This window comes from Pocillopora damicornis, chromosome 7 (genome assembly GCF_964200805.1).
Source record: "Pocillopora damicornis chromosome 7, jaPocDami1.2, whole genome shotgun sequence".
In the NCBI taxonomy this organism is placed as follows: Eukaryota; Metazoa; Cnidaria; class Anthozoa; order Scleractinia; family Pocilloporidae; genus Pocillopora; species Pocillopora damicornis.
Genome location: NC_142676.1, coordinates 11,406,605 through 11,428,469, shown reverse-complemented (window position 1 = coordinate 11,428,469; position 21,865 = coordinate 11,406,605). Strand labels below are relative to the sequence as shown.

At 39.6% G+C, this 21,865-nt stretch overlaps 2 protein-coding genes and 1 pseudogene across 4 annotated transcripts; 1 reads left to right on the top strand and 2 right to left on the bottom strand.

The window, feature by feature from the left end:
- Positions 1-1,900: 1,900 nt before the first annotated feature.
- LOC113664767 (crt homolog 3) lies at positions 1,901-8,024 on the bottom strand. Of its 2 annotated transcripts, XM_027180393.2 has the most exons (7): positions 7,586-7,985; positions 7,309-7,501; positions 6,177-6,354; positions 4,813-5,012; positions 4,212-4,371; positions 3,140-3,285; positions 1,901-2,371 (listed from the first exon to the last, which is right to left on the bottom strand). In XM_027180393.2, exons 1-7 carry the CDS (start codon positions 7,830-7,832, stop codon positions 2,227-2,229), a joined length of 1,269 nt encoding a protein of 422 aa, XP_027036194.2. In that variant the 5' UTR covers positions 7,833-7,985; the 3' UTR covers positions 1,901-2,226. The 2 variants fall into 2 exon arrangements, with proteins under 2 accessions (XP_027036194.2, XP_027036193.2); XM_027180392.2 differs by having other exon boundaries at positions 7,309-8,024.
- Positions 8,025-10,201: 2,177 nt separating this feature from the next.
- Positions 10,202-12,588, top strand: LOC149042577 (uncharacterized; annotated as a pseudogene). The gene is made up of 4 exons (XR_016188660.1): positions 10,202-10,468; positions 10,766-10,864; positions 11,382-11,478; positions 11,717-12,588. The product of XR_016188660.1 is annotated as an uncharacterized LOC149042577 (transcript).
- LOC149042576 (uncharacterized) lies at positions 11,896-16,122 on the bottom strand. The gene is made up of 2 exons (XM_089213067.1): positions 14,096-16,122; positions 11,896-13,555 (listed from the first exon to the last, which is right to left on the bottom strand). Exons 1-2 carry the CDS (start codon positions 15,457-15,459, stop codon positions 13,039-13,041), a joined length of 1,881 nt encoding a protein of 626 aa, XP_089069193.1. The 5' UTR covers positions 15,460-16,122; the 3' UTR covers positions 11,896-13,038.
- Positions 16,123-21,865: the final 5,743 nt, after the last annotated feature.

The window sequence follows — 21,865 nt, the reverse complement described above, 5'->3', positions numbered from 1 at the left end:
TCCAAAGGCCGTTCATAACTCTTTTGTTATGAATATGAAAGCCGATTTTTGTGAGAGAGCGCACTTTATTTTGTTTCGGTTTACCACATACAGACCACATGATGTGTTCGTGGTTAATTGTTTTTGATGAGAGACGAACAAAATGTGAGGGTTATGATTACAGTCATGAAAAATTTCATATCTAAATCACATCTCGGTCTGAATATCTTAATTAAATGAAATGAAATGTTAATCAAAGCATTTGTGGTATTTTCTCGCCTTCGTGGGCAGTTTGATGCGTCTTTTTACGAAATTACCTTTAGCCGGAGGCCGTTCAGAGAAGAAAAGGTGTCTCCCTTTCTTTCTAAAAATCATTCGTACAATTACGTTCCCACAAGCTGCATTAATTTAAAAGGTGGCTCCACCTAACAGTGGAAATGAAAAAAATGAATCTATTTGGAAAGATCCTCTCGAAAAGCTTAGTTATTGATCAGATAATTCATCCGTACTGGGGACTGATTGTTATTTATCTCCTGAGGGGGCTGGAGGATTTGGGTTGCGTTACCCTGATACATTTTATGTCATTCCATCCATCACTAGTGCGCAGGTGTCTACTATGTTACAAAAGTTACGTCCGTAGAAAGCTGCTGACATTGATAACATAAGTTCTCAGCTGTTGCGTATAGCGGCACCTGTTATAGCACGACATAGACTAAAAATTGAGATCAATTTCTCGTTTATAATAAATTTAAATATTCACATTATATGGATGTCATATCAGTTCAATAAACATTCAATTAACATTTCATTTCATGATTGCCTGAAATAATTGCCTGCAATCAATAAAGCTTCCTTTTGTACTTGTTGGATACTTCGTTTTTTGAAAAGGTTTGTACTTTGTACTTTGGTAGTTTTTCGAGGTCGACTAAGATATATCACGGTAGACCTGTACGTGATTATAATTTTAGATGCTCATGTACCGAAAAATCTAACACTCGTAGGACAGCTGGGCGCGTCACGTCTATATCTCGCCTCCAAAATGTATCGAGATAAACAAAAGTTATGTTTCTTCACGCACAAACAAAAATATCTTATATACTATGATCGTGACAAGAGGGATACGGGATATGATCGTGACAGGCGGGATACAGGATAGGGCTGGTACAGGTGGGATCATAATTTAGCCTAAGTTGCGCGTAACACGACCTCAGAGACAATTGCTTTAGAAACGGATTTGATTAATGCTCTCGAGTAAATTGAGGCTGACAGGCCTAAGTGACTCTGTAGTACGTCCAGTTTTCTCTGTATTAGTTCAAGTGTTTACACGACCACATAGTATGTCCAGTTTTCTTGCCTTCTTTATAATTTTGGATAAGCTCGTATCGTACATTGAAACGAGTATCACTTCTTTCGGAGGCTTTGTTTTTCTCTAGAAGTTGATGAAGGCTGTTGTATCTTTGAGATATTACTTCTGTTGTTGTGTGATCGGCCGAAGAATTTTATCCATGTATCAGGATAGCTTTTCTGATGGTCCATCCACAGGTGGAATTTTTTAAATCTCGCTTATAAAATCCGTAAACACACCGAAGACCACCGTTTTTAAGCCAGTTAAATATGCATGAAGCAAGTCTTTGCCTTTCTCCACAATGAGAGTACATTATCTCTATTTAAAGGTTATGATTTGTCCATGAGTTGGCAGGGAACTAGAGCAACTTAGGTTTAGCCGGCGGGGTCGGGATGAAAATATTCATTGCATTGCGGGATGCGGGATTGGAAAAGTCTATTTTTGACCCTCATATATGAACTTCGTAATGGGCCTCGCTCTCCAGAGAGTCTCTGGAGAAGGTCTGAGGTTCGATTTCTTATGGGAACTCAGAATTATCTCCTTCTCCCACGCCCGAGACAAGACGAAAATTAGACATCTTTCTCTATTTCTTTAACGAACTCAAAACTCACCATCTTTCTTGTTCTATTTACAAAACAACTTATTGCACGATTCCAAAATAATTAGTGGAAATAATTGTTCCAGTTTGATCAAAGATCTCTAATTCGAAAAGTCAGAACCAAATCATTAAAAACGGTTGTTTTAGTCCTTGGCAAATGACAATTCCAAAATTTATAAGACTTTGTCACGGAATGATTGTAAATGAGAAAAGGCGAAATGTAGAAGTTGCCAAATACTAAAAGAAACATTTTAGTAGCTTTGGGTACTTTTACTATCTAGTTATTGTTGAAATTTCACCCTCCTTAAACGCTATAATTTCCCAAATTGTTGGTTTCAGACAACAGAGGACGAGCTGCATCAGATAGAGGTTCAGAACGGTAAAAGCGACATCGATGCGACACCTCAAAGTCTCTTCGCTCATTTCCATCAGTAGAAATCTCTGGAGCTCTGAGACAAAAAACAAGGAAGGTGGTAAAACAATTTGAAAAATTTTGGGCTAACTAGTTAACGTTGGGGGTGATCTTGTTTACTTCAGGGGAGGAGGAGGGGGGGGAGGGGGGGGAGCAGCTCGGAGAGGTGGAACGAGCTTGCAAGAAACCTCATAAACCAAACCCAAGACAGAAATGAAGTTTAGTGCTTGGGTGCAAGAAGGTCATCAAATGTACCTGTTTCACTCTAGTTGCCATACAATTCACCTTAACATGCCATAAGGTAGTTTACTTGATGAAACTGGCAATTGGAAAGTTCGAGTGAACAAAGGAGAGATATTTCCCCGTTCAATTCATCAAGTCGTGGTACAATTCGTGGGAACCAACTTTTACTCCCCGCCCCGCGTGTGTGTTCCGTGAGAAAGGGGTGTTAAATATTATAACAGAGTCCTTAGAAACTAATGCAATGAATAATGAAGAGTTTGTTGTGTACAAACCAAAACTTTCATTTGGCGCGAAATCATGTTCGTATACTTGTCCGAGAATATTATTTATTCCCATATAGAACAACTGTCATCCCTTCCCTTCCCTTTCTGCTATCACCTCTGCTTCAAGCGTTAAGGTAACGAGATTAAAGGAAACAATCACCCACCAAAATAGGTCTTGATTGTTAAAAAAATTCTCCTTGTCAGTATCAGAAGAAATGTTATAAGGATGGTGTGGAGAATATTCACACTGATCACAGAGTGTAAGGGGTTGAGAGAGAGTCGATTGTTTACTTTCTTACCCATTATGGTATACAAAAATGGCGGGAACAATGATCGCCAGCGCGACAATACTAAACCAGGTGCTGTTGTTACATCGAGGCTGCCATTTGAACGGGACCTCCTCGAACAATGTCCAGAAGAGAAAGCCAAGGGGAGTTACCAGAGACTAAGAAATAATAATCATGACAATAATAATTAAGATAACAATAGACGGTTAAGAATATATGAAAGTCATATATTTGAACTGCGGATAAAGACGTGAATGAAAGTGATCCTCGCAGTAATGTGCACTACTTAGGCAGTAGTGAAAATAAGGCCTGAAAAAAAAAAAAAAAAAAAAAAAAATTCAGGCCTGTACGGGATTTGAACCCATGACCTCTGCGATACCGGTGCAGCGGTCAAGGTCAAATAAAACGGTCAAATAAAACGGTCAAGGTAAATCATTTCAATTTGAAGGAAAGACTTCTGCACTATATGTAAGTCGCCTTAGGCAAGATGAAATGGCTCCTTCTTGGTGTAGAAGACACAGAATACGGCACAATAGAACACCACCTCATTAACCTTCTGTTTTCGTCATATTCCTCGTTCTTTTGTCTTTTTGTTTTCTTCTTTTGTCTTCTACACCAAGTAAGAGCCGAGAAGGTTTCAGTCTTAGTTGAACCGCACTCCCCAAAATTTTGTAAATAACTCGTCTCTATTTCGTGATTCATAAACTTTCCTCGTGTTCTCTCAACCTTCAGGCGTAGGATATTATACCAGTAAAGCGATAAAAAGTTCGATCTGTTGCTTTAATCATTGATCAATTGATAAATGCCTTAGACAGTACTTTGTTGGCCGACGCAACCTTGACCCTAGTTTTTTTCAAAGTTCCATGTCTTATTACTCAGACACATTTATTACTTTCCCCTCAAGGTTTCTTTCGTCTGAACGGGTTCAGGCTGGAACGAAACGGGAAGAGTTTTGGGCGGGATGGCCTTGGGACAGGAAGAGATTAATACGCGAGAACCTTCTTTTTTTTACTTTTAGCCTGCTTCTGTGCCCAGTTTGCGAACTGAACGTATTGAACAAGTAATGGCGAGTTTATTCGCTCACCGACACAATCGCCAGCCACGTGGCTCCTTCAGCATATCTTAATAAGCAAGCTGCTGCAATGTGATTTAGCAGATGCATCACGATGTACATTGTTCCTCTGATACCTGATGAATAATCACAGCCGGCTGCACCGAAGAAACACCGCAATCCAAACCAAAGGCTGAAAAAAAAATGTCAATTTACAAGTGTTACTGCGGTGATTTCGTCCATTTCAAGTCCTAAACTACGAGGCCAGTTTTCATCTCACTCTGTTCCGGTCCGCGTAACTTAAACCGATCGTCCAAAGCTATATATAGACCATGTTTAACTACCAACTGAGGAACAATAATCGTCTGTCTTGTATGCCCTTGTATGCCGTAAACAATGTGTAACTTACACTTCGTTTGAATAACCGACCCTTAGGCTTGTAGAAAAAGCGAGGGAATAATACTAAAAAAAATGATGAAATAGAAAGTATGACAGAATTAGGAATGAAGAAAGAATGAAACATACGAGAGAAATGAAGAATGAAAGAACGAAAGAACAAAAATACAAAGGACGAAAAAGCGGAAGAACGAGAGAACGAGAGAACGAGATAACGAAACAACGAAGGTATACTTACTTTCCGATACACTCTGCCAAATATGTAACATTTCCATACCATGGCAAAATGTTTAACCAGATTAGGAAAACAGAGATACAAAATACTTGATACGTGGTCGTCCAAAATAAAAAATAAATGACGCCAATCCTCTCTTCCGATGTTTCATTTTCCTTCTGCAATCCTTTTTCTTCGAGAATAAACATTAGCGCTGCCGGAATCTATAACAACGGAAATTCTTGTAGGGCTTATTAAAATTGAGAAAAATTATTAGAGCGCCATGCATAACGTGGCCCACAACAACAGCTGCTAAGGAGACAAAAAAACACGAAGCAACCCCAAACAGATAAATTCACTATGAAGGTTGATACTGGATCATTAGGAGAGTAGAGCAGAGATAAACTTTGCAACTGTTTAATAAACCATTCTGGAGAGCGTCGATGAAATCTCTCGCCCCACTCCCCTAATGCCGTCTCTAGATCAACCACAGGCAGCCCAAGATCCAGCTGTGAGATAATCATCTTGCGAAACAAGAGTCATGGCGAAAATAGAAGAGTTTGTATGGAAATGTTTACGACTGCTCTTAGGAAGTAAAAATACAATCAAATTCTCAGTAAATACCTCGCCTTACTTTCACAGTGCATTGCTTGTTATGTGGACGGTTACTGTTCTTTGCTGCAACGAGGCCATTTTAGCAAGTTATCCATTTCTAGGTTTACTACTCCTAAGAGAAGGACAAGGCTGCATTCTCCATTTCCGAACGCCCGATCCGAAGAGCGAAAAATCCAAGCTCAAATTGACCGGGCGGCCGCAAATCCAACGAAGAATCCAAGCACATACAGTTTCATTTCAATTCACTTCTAACTCAATCCTCCCCATGAAACCGACGCTAAGCCGCAGTTTGCTTCCAAATTTCCAGTTTAGACGTTTCTAACGACCCGCGTACGCATTCACCTCTAAGGCCTGAGTAGTGAACGTTGGAAAGGATAACTCGCTAAAATGACTTCTTTTCAACATAGTAAGCGATCAGACAACAAGCAATGCACTGTGGAAGTAAGGTGAAGTATATATTGAGAATTTGACCGTATTTTTTTTGATTCATAAGAGCGGTCGTAAATGTTCCCATGTTCGCAAGACCCTTATTTCGTAAGATGATAATCTCACAGCTGGAGCTTAGGCTGCCTGTGTATCAACTAGCTAGGGTCATATCCAACGCGTATGTCATGTGACTGCTTTGTTCTTCACACCCATCCGCAACTTCTAAAATTACCGTTGCCATCGCATCCGGTGAAACGGCAATACTATGGGCCACTTTATGCTATTCGAGTCAGACTTGCCCACCACAAACTTGATAATGGTCACATATAAATTAAAGATTTACTTACAAATCCAAACATGAACATAATAGGCCACATCACTCTTGAAATGCCATCAACTTCGTCTTGATCTCTGTTGCTGAAATCCAACAAAACTGTTGGGATGAGGCTAATGAAAAGACCAATCATTACCACAAGACCAGACAAAAGTTTTTGTCTAGACGGTTTCTTGCGCATAATGAGGATCCTAGAAGAAAACAAAACAAAACAAAAAAACAGATGAGACTTGTCAGCACTTTTCCTAACCTCTGTAGGGCTGCCCCTACCCTCCGCGGGGGCATCTGTGCACAAGCTACTCTTTCCCTTCAGGCTCCTCTTCGCCTAATCAAATTTGCAGTGAAATGTAGAGCCTGGAGGGGGAGGGGTGGGGATATTGCAGAAAAGTTACTTCTACTGTTCTTATCGAGATACTATCCTCAGGGGCATCACAGCTACGGTAATGACACCGATATGTTGTGTCAAATACTGCTCACAGAAATTTCATCTTCAAATCACTCAAAATCATGTATGTACTGAGCATTTACTATTCTCCCTCTCATCCGTACGGATCTATTCCTAGCATGTCACGCAACGTTGGGACTGTTGTGTGACAAGAAGGAGATTGTCACGGCTGGTTAAGGCTTTTTTATGTCTCAAAGCAGCTTTCTCGTGCTTAAATTGTAGCAAAACTATCGAGCGAGAGATCTACAAGTGATTAGGTTGGCTCTGTAATAGAAAATAATATGGTGTCGCAGTTCATATAGCGATTCTTGAGAAGCAGATTCTATCTGAATGGCGCACGGGCCCATAATTTTTTCTTTTATATAAAATATACAAGGACCCAAGCATAAAAAGGGGGGCATTTCTATTGTACCTCGATCTTTTCTAGCTACATTTATCGCAAATAATTTGATTTACCTTGTCGTTCCTTGTATTAAGGAATTCATTATTCAGCAAGAATAAGGTTAAGACAAATCAGCATGGACTCCCCGTGTGAATTAATATGGATGGGGAACTCAAGAATAAATGTTTGTTCGAGTAAAGAAGATAACTTTAATTCAGCGTGACTGTATGGTATTGAGTCACAGGGATCGCCATATCTAACCCATGCTCATGAAGTTCTCAAACTGAGCAGCTAACTTGAATAATAACATCAACTCACCTGAAAAAGATAGTCAAGGGAATGATGAAGTTTCCAAGGATGTTTTGTTGGTATGGTGGAGTGCGGGAACCTTTACTCGCAAATGAAATCATTCCATCGCTCAAAGAGTCAAATAAACCCACCAAAAACAACAGCATGCGGGGAACTTTTATTTTCCTGAGAGCGTTTGGTGTACATATTCGAATGTAAAGAACTGCAAGTCCAAAAATCACGAGAAATACCACATTTGTAAATAGTAATACAAAGTAGCTGTCCACCGTGTGCCCCGGGCTGTTACCTTTTGTAGAATCGATCCAGAGGGGAAGTGAAACGTTCTGGCCAACCATAGAAAGGACTGTGATAAGTGCGAAAACTACGTTCGCCCAGAACAGCGGAAGTTCAAAGAAGCCTATCTTTACCGTGGCACAATTTCCATCTTTTGAGCGCGGAAGGGAAGGTGTTGACTCGGACGTCGAGCTCGGCTTTCTGTTGGAATTCGAGTTTATCGCGAAGGCAGATGAGACTCTCGGTGTGGATGAATCCATTTGTAGAATGAATTATCGACGCTTTGTTTGTTTGTTTGTTTGTTTCTTTTAAAGCTTTTGGAACGGGTACCCCTGGATGAAGGCTCTCTCGTTTCGCACCCAAGCTGATACAAGCCGACAGTGTCATGACACTCTGGTGAGAAGCACGTTTGTTAAAAACGGGTAATTTCGAAGCCCGATCATTTTGTTGATCACGCGCCATACAGAGCGTTGACCCGACGAACTCAATCTAATCACCAATCACTTAACTGTGATTTTGTGCCTCTAGGGGAAAGCATAACAACATGTGGTTTATTTTCGAACTTATCTTGGCTAAACATATCTCATGTTTGTTTCTTGTACCCTACGTTGGATTTTAAAAATCGCTACCTTTGTTGATATAGTTTGTAACAGCCGTCGCAGTAAAGAAATGAAGATGAATTTATTAACCAATTTTTTTTCAGAGAAATACAAATTTTTCCCTTTTAAGAAGTCATACGTTGAAAAAAACTATCTGCACCTGGCAAAGGTCACGATTTTCACGCTTACACTTTCCACAGTCACCGTGTGAGGAGGGAGGGTCTCAGTGGGGTTGGCCAAATTAATTATTCTGGTCGTTAGTCGTAAAAACGTTTAACGTAATTGTTTTCTTACAAAATCATCAGAAATAATTTAACCGTTGTTCATAAAAAGGCCTAACTCTTAACCGCTTAACGTAAAAGCTATCACCCTATGGGAGATCCTCGTGAGAATCAGACGCGATATGCAGGTGTGTATTACATCATCTGAGGTTACACGAGGAGCTTTGGGCTTATACTATTTTGCGAAACGAAACGAAACGAAACGAAACGAAATCGGGTCAGATGAAATAAAACAAAAGAAATAATGCAGATATATTTTCTAATAAGGTAAAGATAACTTTCACAAGGATTTTGGAGTAATCGTTCATTAACAAGAAGGATTTTTATTCATTTCGCAAAATAGTAATTTTAGGAGAGTTACTATTTTGCGAAATGGACCATTTCCACCCCTGCGGTGACAACGTGACCTCTTTCATGTCACGAGAATACATCTAAACATTACAAATTAGTATATCAACGAACATTTTGGCCTCCTCTTATTTCTTAAACCGTATTAAAATATATTTCGCAAAATAGTAATTTTAGGAGAGTTACTATTTTGCGAAATGGACTATTTTCACCCTGAGGTGACAACGTGACCTTTTTCATGTCACAAAAATACATTTAAACATTACAAATTAGTATATCACCGAACATTTTGGCCTCCTGTTATTTCTTAAACCGTATTAAATTGTATTTCGCAAAATAGTAATTTTAGGAGAGTTACTTTTTTGCGAAATGGACTATTTTCACACCTGCGGTGACAACGTGACCTCTTTCACGTCACGAAAATACATTTAAACATAACAAATTAGTATATCACCGAACATTTTGGCCTCCTTTTATTTCTTAAACCGTATTAAAATATATTTCGCAAAATAGTAATTTTAGGAGAGTTACTATTTTGCGAAATGGACTATTTTCACCCCTGCGGTGACAACGTGACCTCTTTCATGTCACAAAAATACATTTAAACATTACAAATTAGTATATCACCGAACATCTTGGCCTCCTCTTATTTCTTAAACCGTTTCAAAATTTATTTCGCAAAATAGTAATTTTAGGAGAGTTACTATTTAGCGAAATGGACTATTTTTACCCCTCAATAACTTTCTTTTCGGGTCACAAAAATACGCTTAAACATTTCATTATAGTATATTCTCGAAGGGTTCGGTCACCTCCTCTTTCTCTATCCAGATATAATTAATTTCTCAAAGTAGTAATGTCAGAAAAATTACTGTTTTGCGTAATAGCTAGGCTATTTTCACTCAGCGGTAACGATGTCGTTATTCTCGTGTCATACAATAGGTTTTCGGTAAGTTTCGATTTAAAGCACTATCAAATCTCAAAAGGTCTAAGCTATCTTCACCTATATAAACGTCTTCTAAGTTTATTTCGCGAGGCAGTAATTTTGGAAGAATTACTGTTTTGCAAAATGGACCATAAATGATTTAAATGCCGCCTGAGAAAACTGACTCGTGACAGATTGGGTTTACAGGTCTCACCTTCCCTTGTACGTAAGTGTTTTAATTAGCTGTGGTCTGTACTTCTTCACTACCAAGCAACAAGGCGGTGTTTTCCTTTCCTCAGCTTCAAATGATTAAGTAAGAGCCAATTAATAACTCCATCTCAATAAACATGCAACAAGAGGTTTGGGCTAACAGGTTCATTTAATCAAAATCGACAACTGTGTAGTACCGTATTGCGTGACGCCGAAGCAAATCTCCCTTTCGTAAACGGTCGTTGTCATTTGAAACGGTCGATGCCATTTCTCAGAACAGTCGTTGCCATTTGAAACGGTCGATGCCATTTCTAAAACTAGCCGAGCAGACGACAGCCCTCGTGAATAGCTCGTACGCTGTTGGCACGCTCGGACGTCACTTCCGGGCAGTGTTGTTTATAAGATGGCGGAGCAATCCACGTGCGCGAGAGTTGAGCCCAGCTGAAACAGAACGAACCCATTCTTCTTGTGCAGGAACAAAACAAAAATCAATTAAGAAGCCAACGGGGTGGAACTCCTTTATGCAGTCAGTTGCGGTGAGTTTGTTTTGTATTTCCCGAAATATTCAATCATTTTCAGCCTGGATAAAGTGCTTGTTCAAATAGTCTAAAACATGTTGTTTCCCTTACATCCTTTACATCCGATTACAAGTGATTAAGATTAAGTGATCAGAAATATCAGTGAAAAATATACCGCATCTAAAATTTTCGTTTATGTCATTAACAAATATCTTATCTGTAAGTGTTGCACTTGTATTCGTTATTCTTGTAGGCCTTGAAATTACATTCGATATAAGCTGATATCGTTTCCTCGTACTTTGTATCATTCCACAGCCAGATGTCAAGGAACAACTTGGAAAGGGGGCAGGAATCGGGCAGGTTTCCAAAGTGGTTGGCAATATGTGGAAGAAATTGCCGACAGACAGACGAAAGGTTAGTTATAAACTTCTAACATTGCGAATGTTTGTGTATTAACCCTGCCCCATTTCAGTGGACTGCTATGTGGTTTACGTGGCTAACTTTGTAAGGACCGAGAGTGAAAATATTCTCGTCAAACTTTCCAATTAAAAGTATTTTAGGTTATGAATGTTGATCTTGAATCAAGCTGGGACCTCAAGCTGAATGTCAATTTTGTAATATAATGTTCAGACTTGTTATTTTTCCAGACAGAACTCTTAAATATACCTAGGGGATAGCAAGGCCCATTATAATGTACCAATTAATTTAACCTAAATTTTAATTAGAAATAACCTACATGTGGCGGATCCAGGTTTTGAGGAAAGGGGGGGGGGGAGGCAAGGGGGTATTATCCTCAAAAAATTATGATAGAGGGTGAAAAAAAAACTGTCTTTGCAATCTAGTTTATAAAAAAAATAGGGGGGATCAAAAATACACGATTGTTCCCTAATATATTTCCCCCCTTTAAAATTTCATGCTATGATCTTCATAGGACTGGAAAGATAAAGCACAGAGCTTGAGGGAAGACCTTGATATAGGAATAGCAGAGATAAAAAAATGTCCAACCTGCAGCACCCAGTTCACAAGGGAGAAGTGTTAGAATACATGCCCGGATATTCCGAGCACCCACACTTAAGTTACTTAACACTTGATTTCCTTTGTGGTGAATGCCTGAAATGATTATCGTTCCGTTCTAATTACGCCTATCTGAAAACCTGTATATGATATGACTCACTATGAGAAATAAATCAGTTATTACTCCTAGCATTGGTTGATGTGCCATTTTGTGTAACTACTATGGCGACATCGAACTCTTGGAACCTAACAAGAAGGACTTCAAATACCACCAGAAAGGTTGTCATGAGTGCATTTGCGAGGAATGCAATGAATCGTTTGACCATGAGCAAAAGCTAAAGAGGCATAAAGACAAGAAACATAAAGACAGCAACAAGTGTGATCATTGTCAAAAGACTTTTGCAGAGAAACGAAATCTTATAAGACACCAAAAGTCACATGTTTAATTAACCTATCCTGCATTTAGTGATTTTAACTGGAGTGATTTGAAAGGACTATTGGATCAATCTATAATACATAATTGTTTTTGTTTTTAAATTATTATTATCGATTTTTGAAATTAATAATATTGTGGTCATTGCAGCACCTGTACATCATGTTACTGTTCAAACCAAATTTTAAATCATTACAATGTTGTGTTAGACTTTAACAGGAAAGAATGAATTAAAACTTATTTACAATTTCAAACCTTCAATCTTTTCAAAGTTTTACGTTTGTACAGCTTAATCTTCAGAAGATAGACCACCCCCCCCCCCCCCCCACTTTTTGGGTGAAATAACTGGAGGCCAAGGCCTTAATTTACCTGAGTATTAGTTAGCGCCCCATGTGAATCAATGGCTGAACTTTGCTTATAATTTTCCTCAATCAGGATATCAGCAAACAAACCTTCATACCCACAAGGTTTCACTTGAACAAAAATATAATCAAATTATAAGTGTTTGAAATTGGCTAGAGTACTATACGGTTGTATGGCATCGTACCAATTATCTGAACCCATGGAAGAATCCTTAAGTTCTGGCACATGTACATCATGTTACTGTTCAAACCAAATTTTAAATCATTACAAATGTTGTGTTAGACTTTAACAGGAAAGAATGAATTAAAACTTATTTACAATGTCAAAACCTCAATCTCTTTAATAAACTTGTTGTTCAGGGGCAGATCCAAGGAGAGAGGTTTTTAATCTAGGCAATTTGCCTTAAGTGAATTTCCCTCTATGTTAAACATTATGCGAACATTCCATTGTTTATTCACTAAGATTTCTCTGTTTTCCTATTGTTTCCTTTGCATGTGCTTTGTCTTGGATTTCATAGTATGGGAGCCAGACTTCTTACTACTTTTAGTGTTTGTTTGTACTGCTTTAGCCAAGTCATGGGTGCGCTTCCTCTTGGAGGTTGGTTCTTGTAGTTGTACTGGTTGCCCTTTTGATACAACCTGACGGCTTCCACTACCACACTTTTGTTTTCTGTTGGGCTGGACTCGGATCTTTTTCCATTTCCGGTTTTTTTCATCTCACTGGACCCAAAAGAAAAAAGAGCGCTTGCCAAATTAGAATGCATAGATCTAGCAGTGGTTTAGGATGTTACCCTTTTTGCGAACCTGATTACACCTTTAGCCAAATTAAGGTCTCTTGAGCTTTGGAGCTTTTGAATTATTTGTTCACAAGAGTTTCTCAACAATTGTTCAGCATTTGCAATGGAATCATCCTCATCATCATCATTGCTCTGTATTGGTTCAGTGGAATGTTCATCCTCATCATCATTGCTCTGTATTAGTTCAGCAGTTGAGCAGTTTGGCCCTTGTTGTGCTGTTTCCATACTAGTGGATGCCTCTGTTACAAAACCATTAGAACCATCAGTTTGTGATGTTTGTCCAGCGTCACTAGAGCGTAATGGCTTATAACAAGCAACAGGAAGTGTCTTTCCTATTGCTAGCCAGGCCAATTTCTGCCTCTCATGTGGATTACTGACTAGAATGAAGTTTATGCAGTCTGCTAGATTTGCCACCCACAGGACATACTGGTGTTTGCATGGGCTCCCGTTTTTACCAACCGTGCAGGTACATATCCCAAGAGTCATGTCCACTGTATAACTGACAAAGAACCAATGAGACAATTCATAAATATCTCAATACAACTGGAATTTTTGTTTTTTCAATCTGTAATAGATACATTCTAGACCTTCAACTGGTTGATCCACTAAGATATTAATGGAAATATTCCTAACAGCAGAGTAAGGACTTGCTCTTACTCTGCTATAAAAAACTCAATACCCTGCCAAGAAGGGAAATTACTAAAGGTACCCCACCCCCTGGACAATATATTACTCATGTTTTGGTCTTCCTTATGCTAAATCAACATCCTTGGAATGCAGCATATGGATGAACTGCAGGAATTACATGTATCTCATATGTTATGCATGTTATGTCCCCATGTTTTATGTATTTTTGCTCCAAAGGGGAGGAGCCTAGAAACACTGCCCCCTCCCCCCCCCCCCTGCACTGCTTCCCCTATCAAGATAATTTGAATCAGACAATGGGGGAAAGATAGGAAAATAATGCCCACCCACACATGCCCTCTTGTACCATCAAAGCATTATGCTATTGTGACGGCTAAGAAAAAACACTACTGACCTGTGACTGCTATCTGAAGAGCTTCCAACTTTGAATACATTATTGCCAAAGTTCTCTACAGTTGAGAGGTAGGCATCAAGATCTTTTTTATCAGGGACTTTAAACCCTGTGCTTCCGTCTTTTCCTTTGCCAAAGAAGCGATGTCTGTACACGCCATCAAAACTCCCATCAGCAATACTAAGGAGCTTATTCTTGTAGTGATCTTCTAGATCAATAGTCAGCTTGTCTAGAAGCCCAACAACATTGTACTCTTTGGTGCGCTGCAGAATTACATCCTTAAGAACCAAAAACTGAGCCTCTACAAAATTGTTGGTGTGGTTACCTCTAACAGGCAGTTCAGTTCTAAAGCATAGAGCAAAAGATTCTTTGTCAGTGTATAGATTTTGCAAATAGCTGACTAGATTTGGGTATTTCTTGCAACAGCCATCATTCAAAAGTTCACTGAAGCAGTTCTCAAAATCTTTTTTTCTCTGTTTTGTCTTGGCATATAAGGACCTCTTGAAAAGGGTGAGAAAATAGGGTCTATCTGCTTGGCTGATACTGTTCTTGCTCTCGTGAAGCCATCTCCAAAGTTGTTGGAGCATGTGGAAGATGCAAAGAAGTAAAAGAGATGTTGGCCAAACAGACTTCAGAGCATTTCTTTCCTCTTTACAGTTGTCTGTAAGGATGACTTGGGGGCCTTGTTCCCGACCACGATCATTGAATGCATACTCTGGTAAACAGGACCAAAGCATTTCAAAGCCCTGTTTAAGTGTACGCTCCTGCTCATCACTGGTGATCAAGATGCCAAGTGGAAGTGCTCCAGATACATTGTTTGTGCACATTAAAAACACTTTAAGATTGTGCTCTTCTGTATTAGAAGTAGCATCAACAAAAACCATCTCACCAGACTGCTGCACTTCCTTGTGTACACGGTTCATGAGAGGCGTTACAATAGCAATTATAAGAGGCGTATTATCACCTTCATATATCTGGTAACAAGTAGTAGCTTCAGGGTTGTCTTTCTTGTATTGTTCAAGCCTTTCGGCAAGTCTTTCAAACATCATAACGCCCTGTCCACCATACCTATCCTTACCAAATTGTGTGTAGAGGTAACTAAAGTCCCTTTTTCTTGGCATAACTGCCCGATTGGCCTTTTTCCTGTGAAATTCCAATTCATCCTGACATGATTCTTTGAGTTCTTTCAAATACTGTTGCCTTGCGGTTGCTGGTGTATGCTCACTTTCAAACAGCTTCAAAACCCTTTCTGTGCACTCAGGAGAAAGGTCACGGAAATTAGAGGTCTTCAGAGTTTCAAGTGAATGGTTGTGGTCCCACTCTATGTCCAAAGAACAACATCCCTCGCTGTCTATTTTGACTATCATCTGAAAGGGGCAATTGGTGTTCTTTACTCTGGCAGATGGATTCAAGTACAATTTCTGCTGTGGATCTTTACTTGGACTCCAGTTGCGAGTGTTGTGTTGGCATCTATAGTAGTTTTGCAACACATAGCCGCTTGTTGGTGCCTTCTTTGTCTTTAACTTCACTGAGATGCTGTTTCTCACTTCATATTCGGATATCCATTGCTCCAGGTTTTCTTTCGTTATATCTTCGGTCAAAAAGTGCACTTTGAACTTTTCTCCATTTCCTGAAATTGCCTTCAGGTAGTAAAATGAATCACCTGGAAGCGAAGCCAGAAAACTCTCCTTTGTAATTTGGGTCGATTCAAAAGATTTTCTTTTCGATTCGACTTCTTTTATGGCTGAAGATATTAGATCTTTGAGAAAATTGTCGGGTTTGTCCGCCAGTTTGATTTGATAAAAGTCGCGATGGTTTGTGGGAAAGCTAGTCACGCATTGCTCTAATTGTCACGCATGTCGTCGGAGAGAGTCGGAAATATCGGTTCCTTCTTGGCATCGACCTTTACGATGGTATCGACCGTCATGAGAAATGGCATCAACCGTTTTCAATGGCAACGACCGTTCCGAGAAATGGCATCGACCGTTTCAAATGGCAACGACCGTTTACGAAAGGGAAATTTGCGACGCCGAAACCAAGTCAAGAGAACCCTGCTGAAGGCCCAAACCGAGGTTGTGTCCAATTAATGACATGGGAGGGAGCGGAAAGTAAGAGGTAAAAGCTGTTTTTACTAGCGACGGAGCTATTCTAGGGGGAAGTTGGCATGTTCTCCTGAGAGATTTGAAAGACTCGTTTCGTGCGTTTTGAAGGGTGTGCACTGTTTCGGTGCAAAACCAACATGACAGTTTTCCAGTGGCGGCTAAACATGTTTAGACTCTCCGTCTCGTATAGAGAACAGAAGCATACCCATGCCTAAATAGTCGTCCAGCAGTTTTATAATCGCAAGTAATACAGTTACTTTGCTTCAAAATTTTTAATAAAAATAATATACATGGAAAAGTTACGCGCTTCTGATTACACCCCCGTCGCACATGTAACAGCCGTCAATTCGATGTCAATTCCACGTTTTATTCGATCCGATCAACTACGCTCAGCACACCGTTCGAATACAATACTGTACAAGAAATCCTTACAAACAAGCAAGTGTCTCTATCCGTAACCTTGAAAACTGCTGAAATATCCGTAATGCTTCCGTAATGTTCTATTCCTTCGATGTGAGACTAGTTAAACGATCCTTATCCGAGAAATAAAGGCGAAAATAACAAGCGATAAAAGCACATGTATGCCGAGGTTTGACCTAGTGTCGAATGACAACACCTCGGCGCAGACTGGGCCTAGTGCACAGGACACCTAGCATTTACAGCACACCTCTTCCTTACGAGCAAGAGATCGTGTTTCGCATTTGCGCAAGTTCCACGTGCTGCAAGAAGTTCGCTTTGTGCTCGCTTTGTGTGCTGCTAAATCAGGCAAGATTATGGCTTTTAAATTTCCTGTTCTTAAGCCCAAGACCATCGACTGTTCAGGTCTTCCAGTTCATGATTTCAAGTGTTTGACAAGCAAGGAAATCATTGGTAAGGGCGCTTATGGTGCTGTGTTCACTGCTAACTGGCAGACTGTTCCTGATGCGGGTGGGAAATCGGCCGCTGCGGAGAAAGTCGTCGTTAAGAAATTGCTCGGCGAGGACATATTGGATAAGAAAACGTTTGTAAAGGAAGCAAGAATCATTCAAGAGTTGAAACATCCAAACATTGTGAAGTTCAAGGGAATCTGCAACAATCCCTTCGCCCTTATTCTCGAGTTCCCGCCCGCCGAGTGTAAATAATCCATTTCGCAAAATAAACATTTTTCGGAATTACTACATTCAATTAGTTTAGAAATTACTACATTAAAGAGGAGGTGACCAAGATCTTTGAGAGTATACTATAATGTAATGTTTAAATGTATTTTCGTGACATGAAAGAGGTCAAGCAAAATAGCAACTCTCCTAAAATTACTATTTTGCGAAATATATTTTAATACGGTTTAAGAAATGAGAGGAGGCCAAAATGTTCGGTGATATACTAATTTGTAATGTTTAAATGTATTTTCGTGACGTGAAAGAGGTCACGTTGTCACCGCAGGGTGAAAATAGTCCATTTCGCAAAATAGTAACGCTCCTAAAATTACTATTTTGCGAAATACATTTTAATACGGTTTAAGAAATAAGAAGAGGCCAAAATCTTCGTTGATATACTAATTTTTAATGTGTAAATGTATTTTTATGACATAAAAGAGATTACGTTAGTCACCGCTGAGTAAAAATTGTCCATTTCGCAAAATAGTAACTCTCCTAAAATTACTATTTTGCGAAATACATTTTAATACGGTTTAAGAAATAAGAGGAGGCCAAAATGTTCGGTGATATACTAATTTGTAATGTTTAAATGTATTTTTGTGACATGGAAGAGGTCACGTTGTCACCGCAGGGTGAAAAATTCCATTTCACAAAATAGTAACGCTCCTAAAATTACTATTTTGCGAAATGAATAAAAATCCTTCTTGTTAATGAACGATTACTCCAAATTCCTTGTGAAAGTTTTCTTTACCTTGTTAGAAAATATATCTGCATTATTCCTTTAGTTTTGTTCTATCTCACCTGATTTCGTTTCGTTTCGTTTCGTTTCGTTTCGCAAAATAGTATAAGCCGGAGCTTTGGCCCCATAAAAAAATTCGCATCATGCATTCTACGGAGGCGGTCTATTTCTGTCATCAGTGTAGAGAATAACTTTAACGCTTGCGGTCGGTAAAATTCAACTAATAAGTAATACTTCATCTCTACTCGAATTTCAATTACGAAAACACGACCAATCTTGTATTGGAATCTCTTGGCGCGATCTCATCATGGAGACCGAAGTCTTCGATCGATCGGCTGAGCTTTCTAGAGTTACGGGATCCCATCTCGACCCCAAAAGGTACTGGTATGTCCTAACGAAAAGTTAGGCTGAATCAGGCTGAATGCTTGGTAAAATTTCCGCACAGCCCCATACTATTGTAAAACAATATATTGTTTTTGTCATTGTTTTCTCTATCCAAGAATTGAATGCATAATGTAGTATGGGGCTGTGCGGAAATTTTACCGAATGCTTTTGCAAAGAACGAATTGTTTCGTCGATTGCGATGACTACAATACGTTCTGTCCCGCCAGCAGGTCGCAAGCGCGCCAACAAAGGCTGTTCGTTCAACGCCATGTAACTAAACAACACGTATGTTGTACCTTCAATTGGTCTCTGTGCCGGACTAATTAGACAAGGAGAATTCCAGCAGATGGATTTGCGAGGTCTCAAAATATAATCCTGTTGTTGATGCGGTAAATCAAATCGCTTTCGATCATACACTGAAAATGCCTCTCGCCGAATTATCATTGGATATTGCAAAGATGTCAGTCAGGAATAGCCAAGCTTGACAATGACATTCGGGAACTAGTAAAGGATAATAATTACATAAGTTAACGGCGGATGCCTCAACTTTCAGTCATAAGAAAGAGACCAGACAAAGAGAGGTCTCCTGAGATAAACTAGCGTGAATTCAATTTTTCGTGCCCTCTTGGATAATGTACCCCTGAGGGTTAATTTTAATCTCTTCTATACCCTCTTGGGTAATGTATACCTGAGAGTTATTTTTAATCTCTTCTATACCCTCCCGGGTAGTGTATACCTGAGGATTATTTTTAATCTCTCCTATACCCCCTTGGGTAGTGTATACCTGAGGGTTATTTTTAATCTCTTCTTTAGACTCTTGGGTAGTGTATAACTGAGGGTTATTTTTAATCTCTCCTATACCCTCTTGGGTAGTGTATACCTGAGGGTTATTTTTAATCTCTTCTCTACCCTCTTGGGTAGTGTATATCTGAGGGTTATTTTTAATCTCTCCTATACCCTCTTGGGTAGTGTATACCTCAGGGTTATTTTCAACCTCTTCTTTACTCTCCTTACACGGCGGTCGCGTTCGACGATATTCATTCGTGTGAATTTGTTCACAATGACCTAAAATGCAATAACGGTGTTTTAGATCAGCTTCTCCCCTGTTATAGTCAATTTTGGTAAGAGTGATGTCTTCGGAAAAGCTCAAAATGCCGTTCCAAAACCTTCGCACATAAAAGGCCTTTATAAGAATAGTTGCATTGCGCCGAAGCTTGTAGACCGAACGGGGAGACCATTAATTGAAAGTGATGTGTATTCTCTGGATTATCTCATCAACACAGTTTCTGGACTCTAAAAGTTCAAAACCATGACCTGTATAAAGAGGGGTTTGTCGGAGTTAGCCTTATGTAGGCCTAGGTCTTCTATCATGGAGGTGAAATCAGCTTTGCCGGTGCCGTTTTTTTAGGCTATTTTTGGGTTTCTCCTTTTTGCATGTTCTAAATTGTTCCTGTTACATGTTTCTGTAACATTTGGTCAGGAATATTTGTGGACCTTGTGTTAACGATTTACTGTTGTCTTCTTTAAGACATGTATTGTTTCTATAGAGAAAATGGGGGTGGGGTCCAAATCCGCTGTGACACTGGCCTCCCGGTTTACCAAAGTTTGCACGCGTTGGTGGGCCTGAATATGTTTATAGTATTAAGTAGTGTTATGACGTGCATTAAATGTCGATTGTCGAGCTCTCTTTTCTTTCTCTGACTCACGCTTACTTTTCAATGAGAGTTCAACTTCAACGGCTCTTTGAACATTGCAGGAGTACGAATTTTGTGTGTGCCCTGGACGCCATGGTTAGAAAACTGATATCCTTGATCTGTTTTGACATTTTTCAATCAAAGCGATATCGGAATGCTTTAATTGGTGTGCCGGACGATAAAACCAACTCGGAAAAAAGGTTGCTTTGGCAAACTACATGTTTGATTGAAAAATGTGGTAGGATCCAGTCTCGTGGCTATTTTAATTAACGCTTCCATGAACGACAGCGAATAAATGCAATATCGGCGGGGAAAAAAAAGGAGAAACTCACTGAATTGGCTCTGCTTTACGGCAAGGCGAAGTGAAGTCTCTTCAACAAATCGACTACACCATGTGATAGTTTCGCGGCAGTCTTCACATTCGATGACGTCATACCCTCAGCAGATCGCTGTTCCATTTGCGGTTTGTATTTTTGGTGGTTTCGGCGAGATAGCCTTCATGTCACGCCACAAGCAAGCTCAACGATTCGCCCAAACATCGAAATATTTCGTGTAATGCTAAGCAATTTAATGTTCAGATATAGCGTCTGATGTTCTGCAAAGTTATTCGACATAACGCTAAGCCATTTCACGCAACTCTACACCATTTGTGTGTACGCTGTACCATTCGACATTACGCTGAGCCATTTCACGCAGCGCTACACCATTTGTGTGTAGCTATACCATTCGACATCACACTGAGCCATTTCACGCAACGCTACACTGTTTGTATGTACGCTGTACCATTCTACATTACGCTGAGCTATTTCACGCAACGCTACACCATTTGTGCGTACGCTGTGCTACTCGACATTACACTGTGCCATTTGACGCAACGCTAAACCGTTTGTGTACTGTATTGCAAATGAGTGCTAAGCTATTCGTAATTGAGCAAGTCCATTTCACAATTTCATGTTCCAACTCGACATGGGCAACTAGACCGTTTATCATTTGGCTAAACTATTCATGTTTAGGGTGTTCTGTTTCACGAAGGAAAACTAAACCGTCTAGAATTTGGCCATGCCATTCCTTTATTAGCTATTCTATCCTGCAGCTAATCCTTAAACCAGCTTTGTATATGCTGATCTATTTGAGATCCTTGTAATTTTGGTGGTGACGGCCGCCCATAGGAAAATGATTAGAGATAAAATCATCGGAAGTTGCGGTTTTTTCTATTTCATTCGAGGGGAGCTTTCTTAACTTCTTTGTAGCGATTATCGGATGTCCTGGAATGTTTAGCGAACACCTCATGCAACCAAGAGACGTCAAACCTTGGCTTGAGTTACTTACGCAAATTTGCTGTCGGCACATTGAATATGCAGCCAGCTCATTTGCATAAAAGTTTTTTCCGACGCAAAGCTCGTCACGTAAAAAAGAGAAAAAAAAAAGTTGAGTCTTATTAAATCTTCGATCGTACGTCTTGCACTCTCATCCGCACAAAAATTCTGCTAATCTGAGTGAAGCATAAATTTGCAAACACTTACCCTTCAAAATTTATCCTCAAGGCATTGGGAAGTAGAATACGGGCATGATTACAACTGAGGTATGGATGAAAAAGAAGATCTGAAGAAAGTTTAGTTTGATTAGGTTTTGTTTTACTGTGTGGGGATTGTAATCACCTTTAATAAAACGAGCATATCGTTAGGGAGTTGTCCCCGATTTTTTAAAAATTCTTTTTTGAT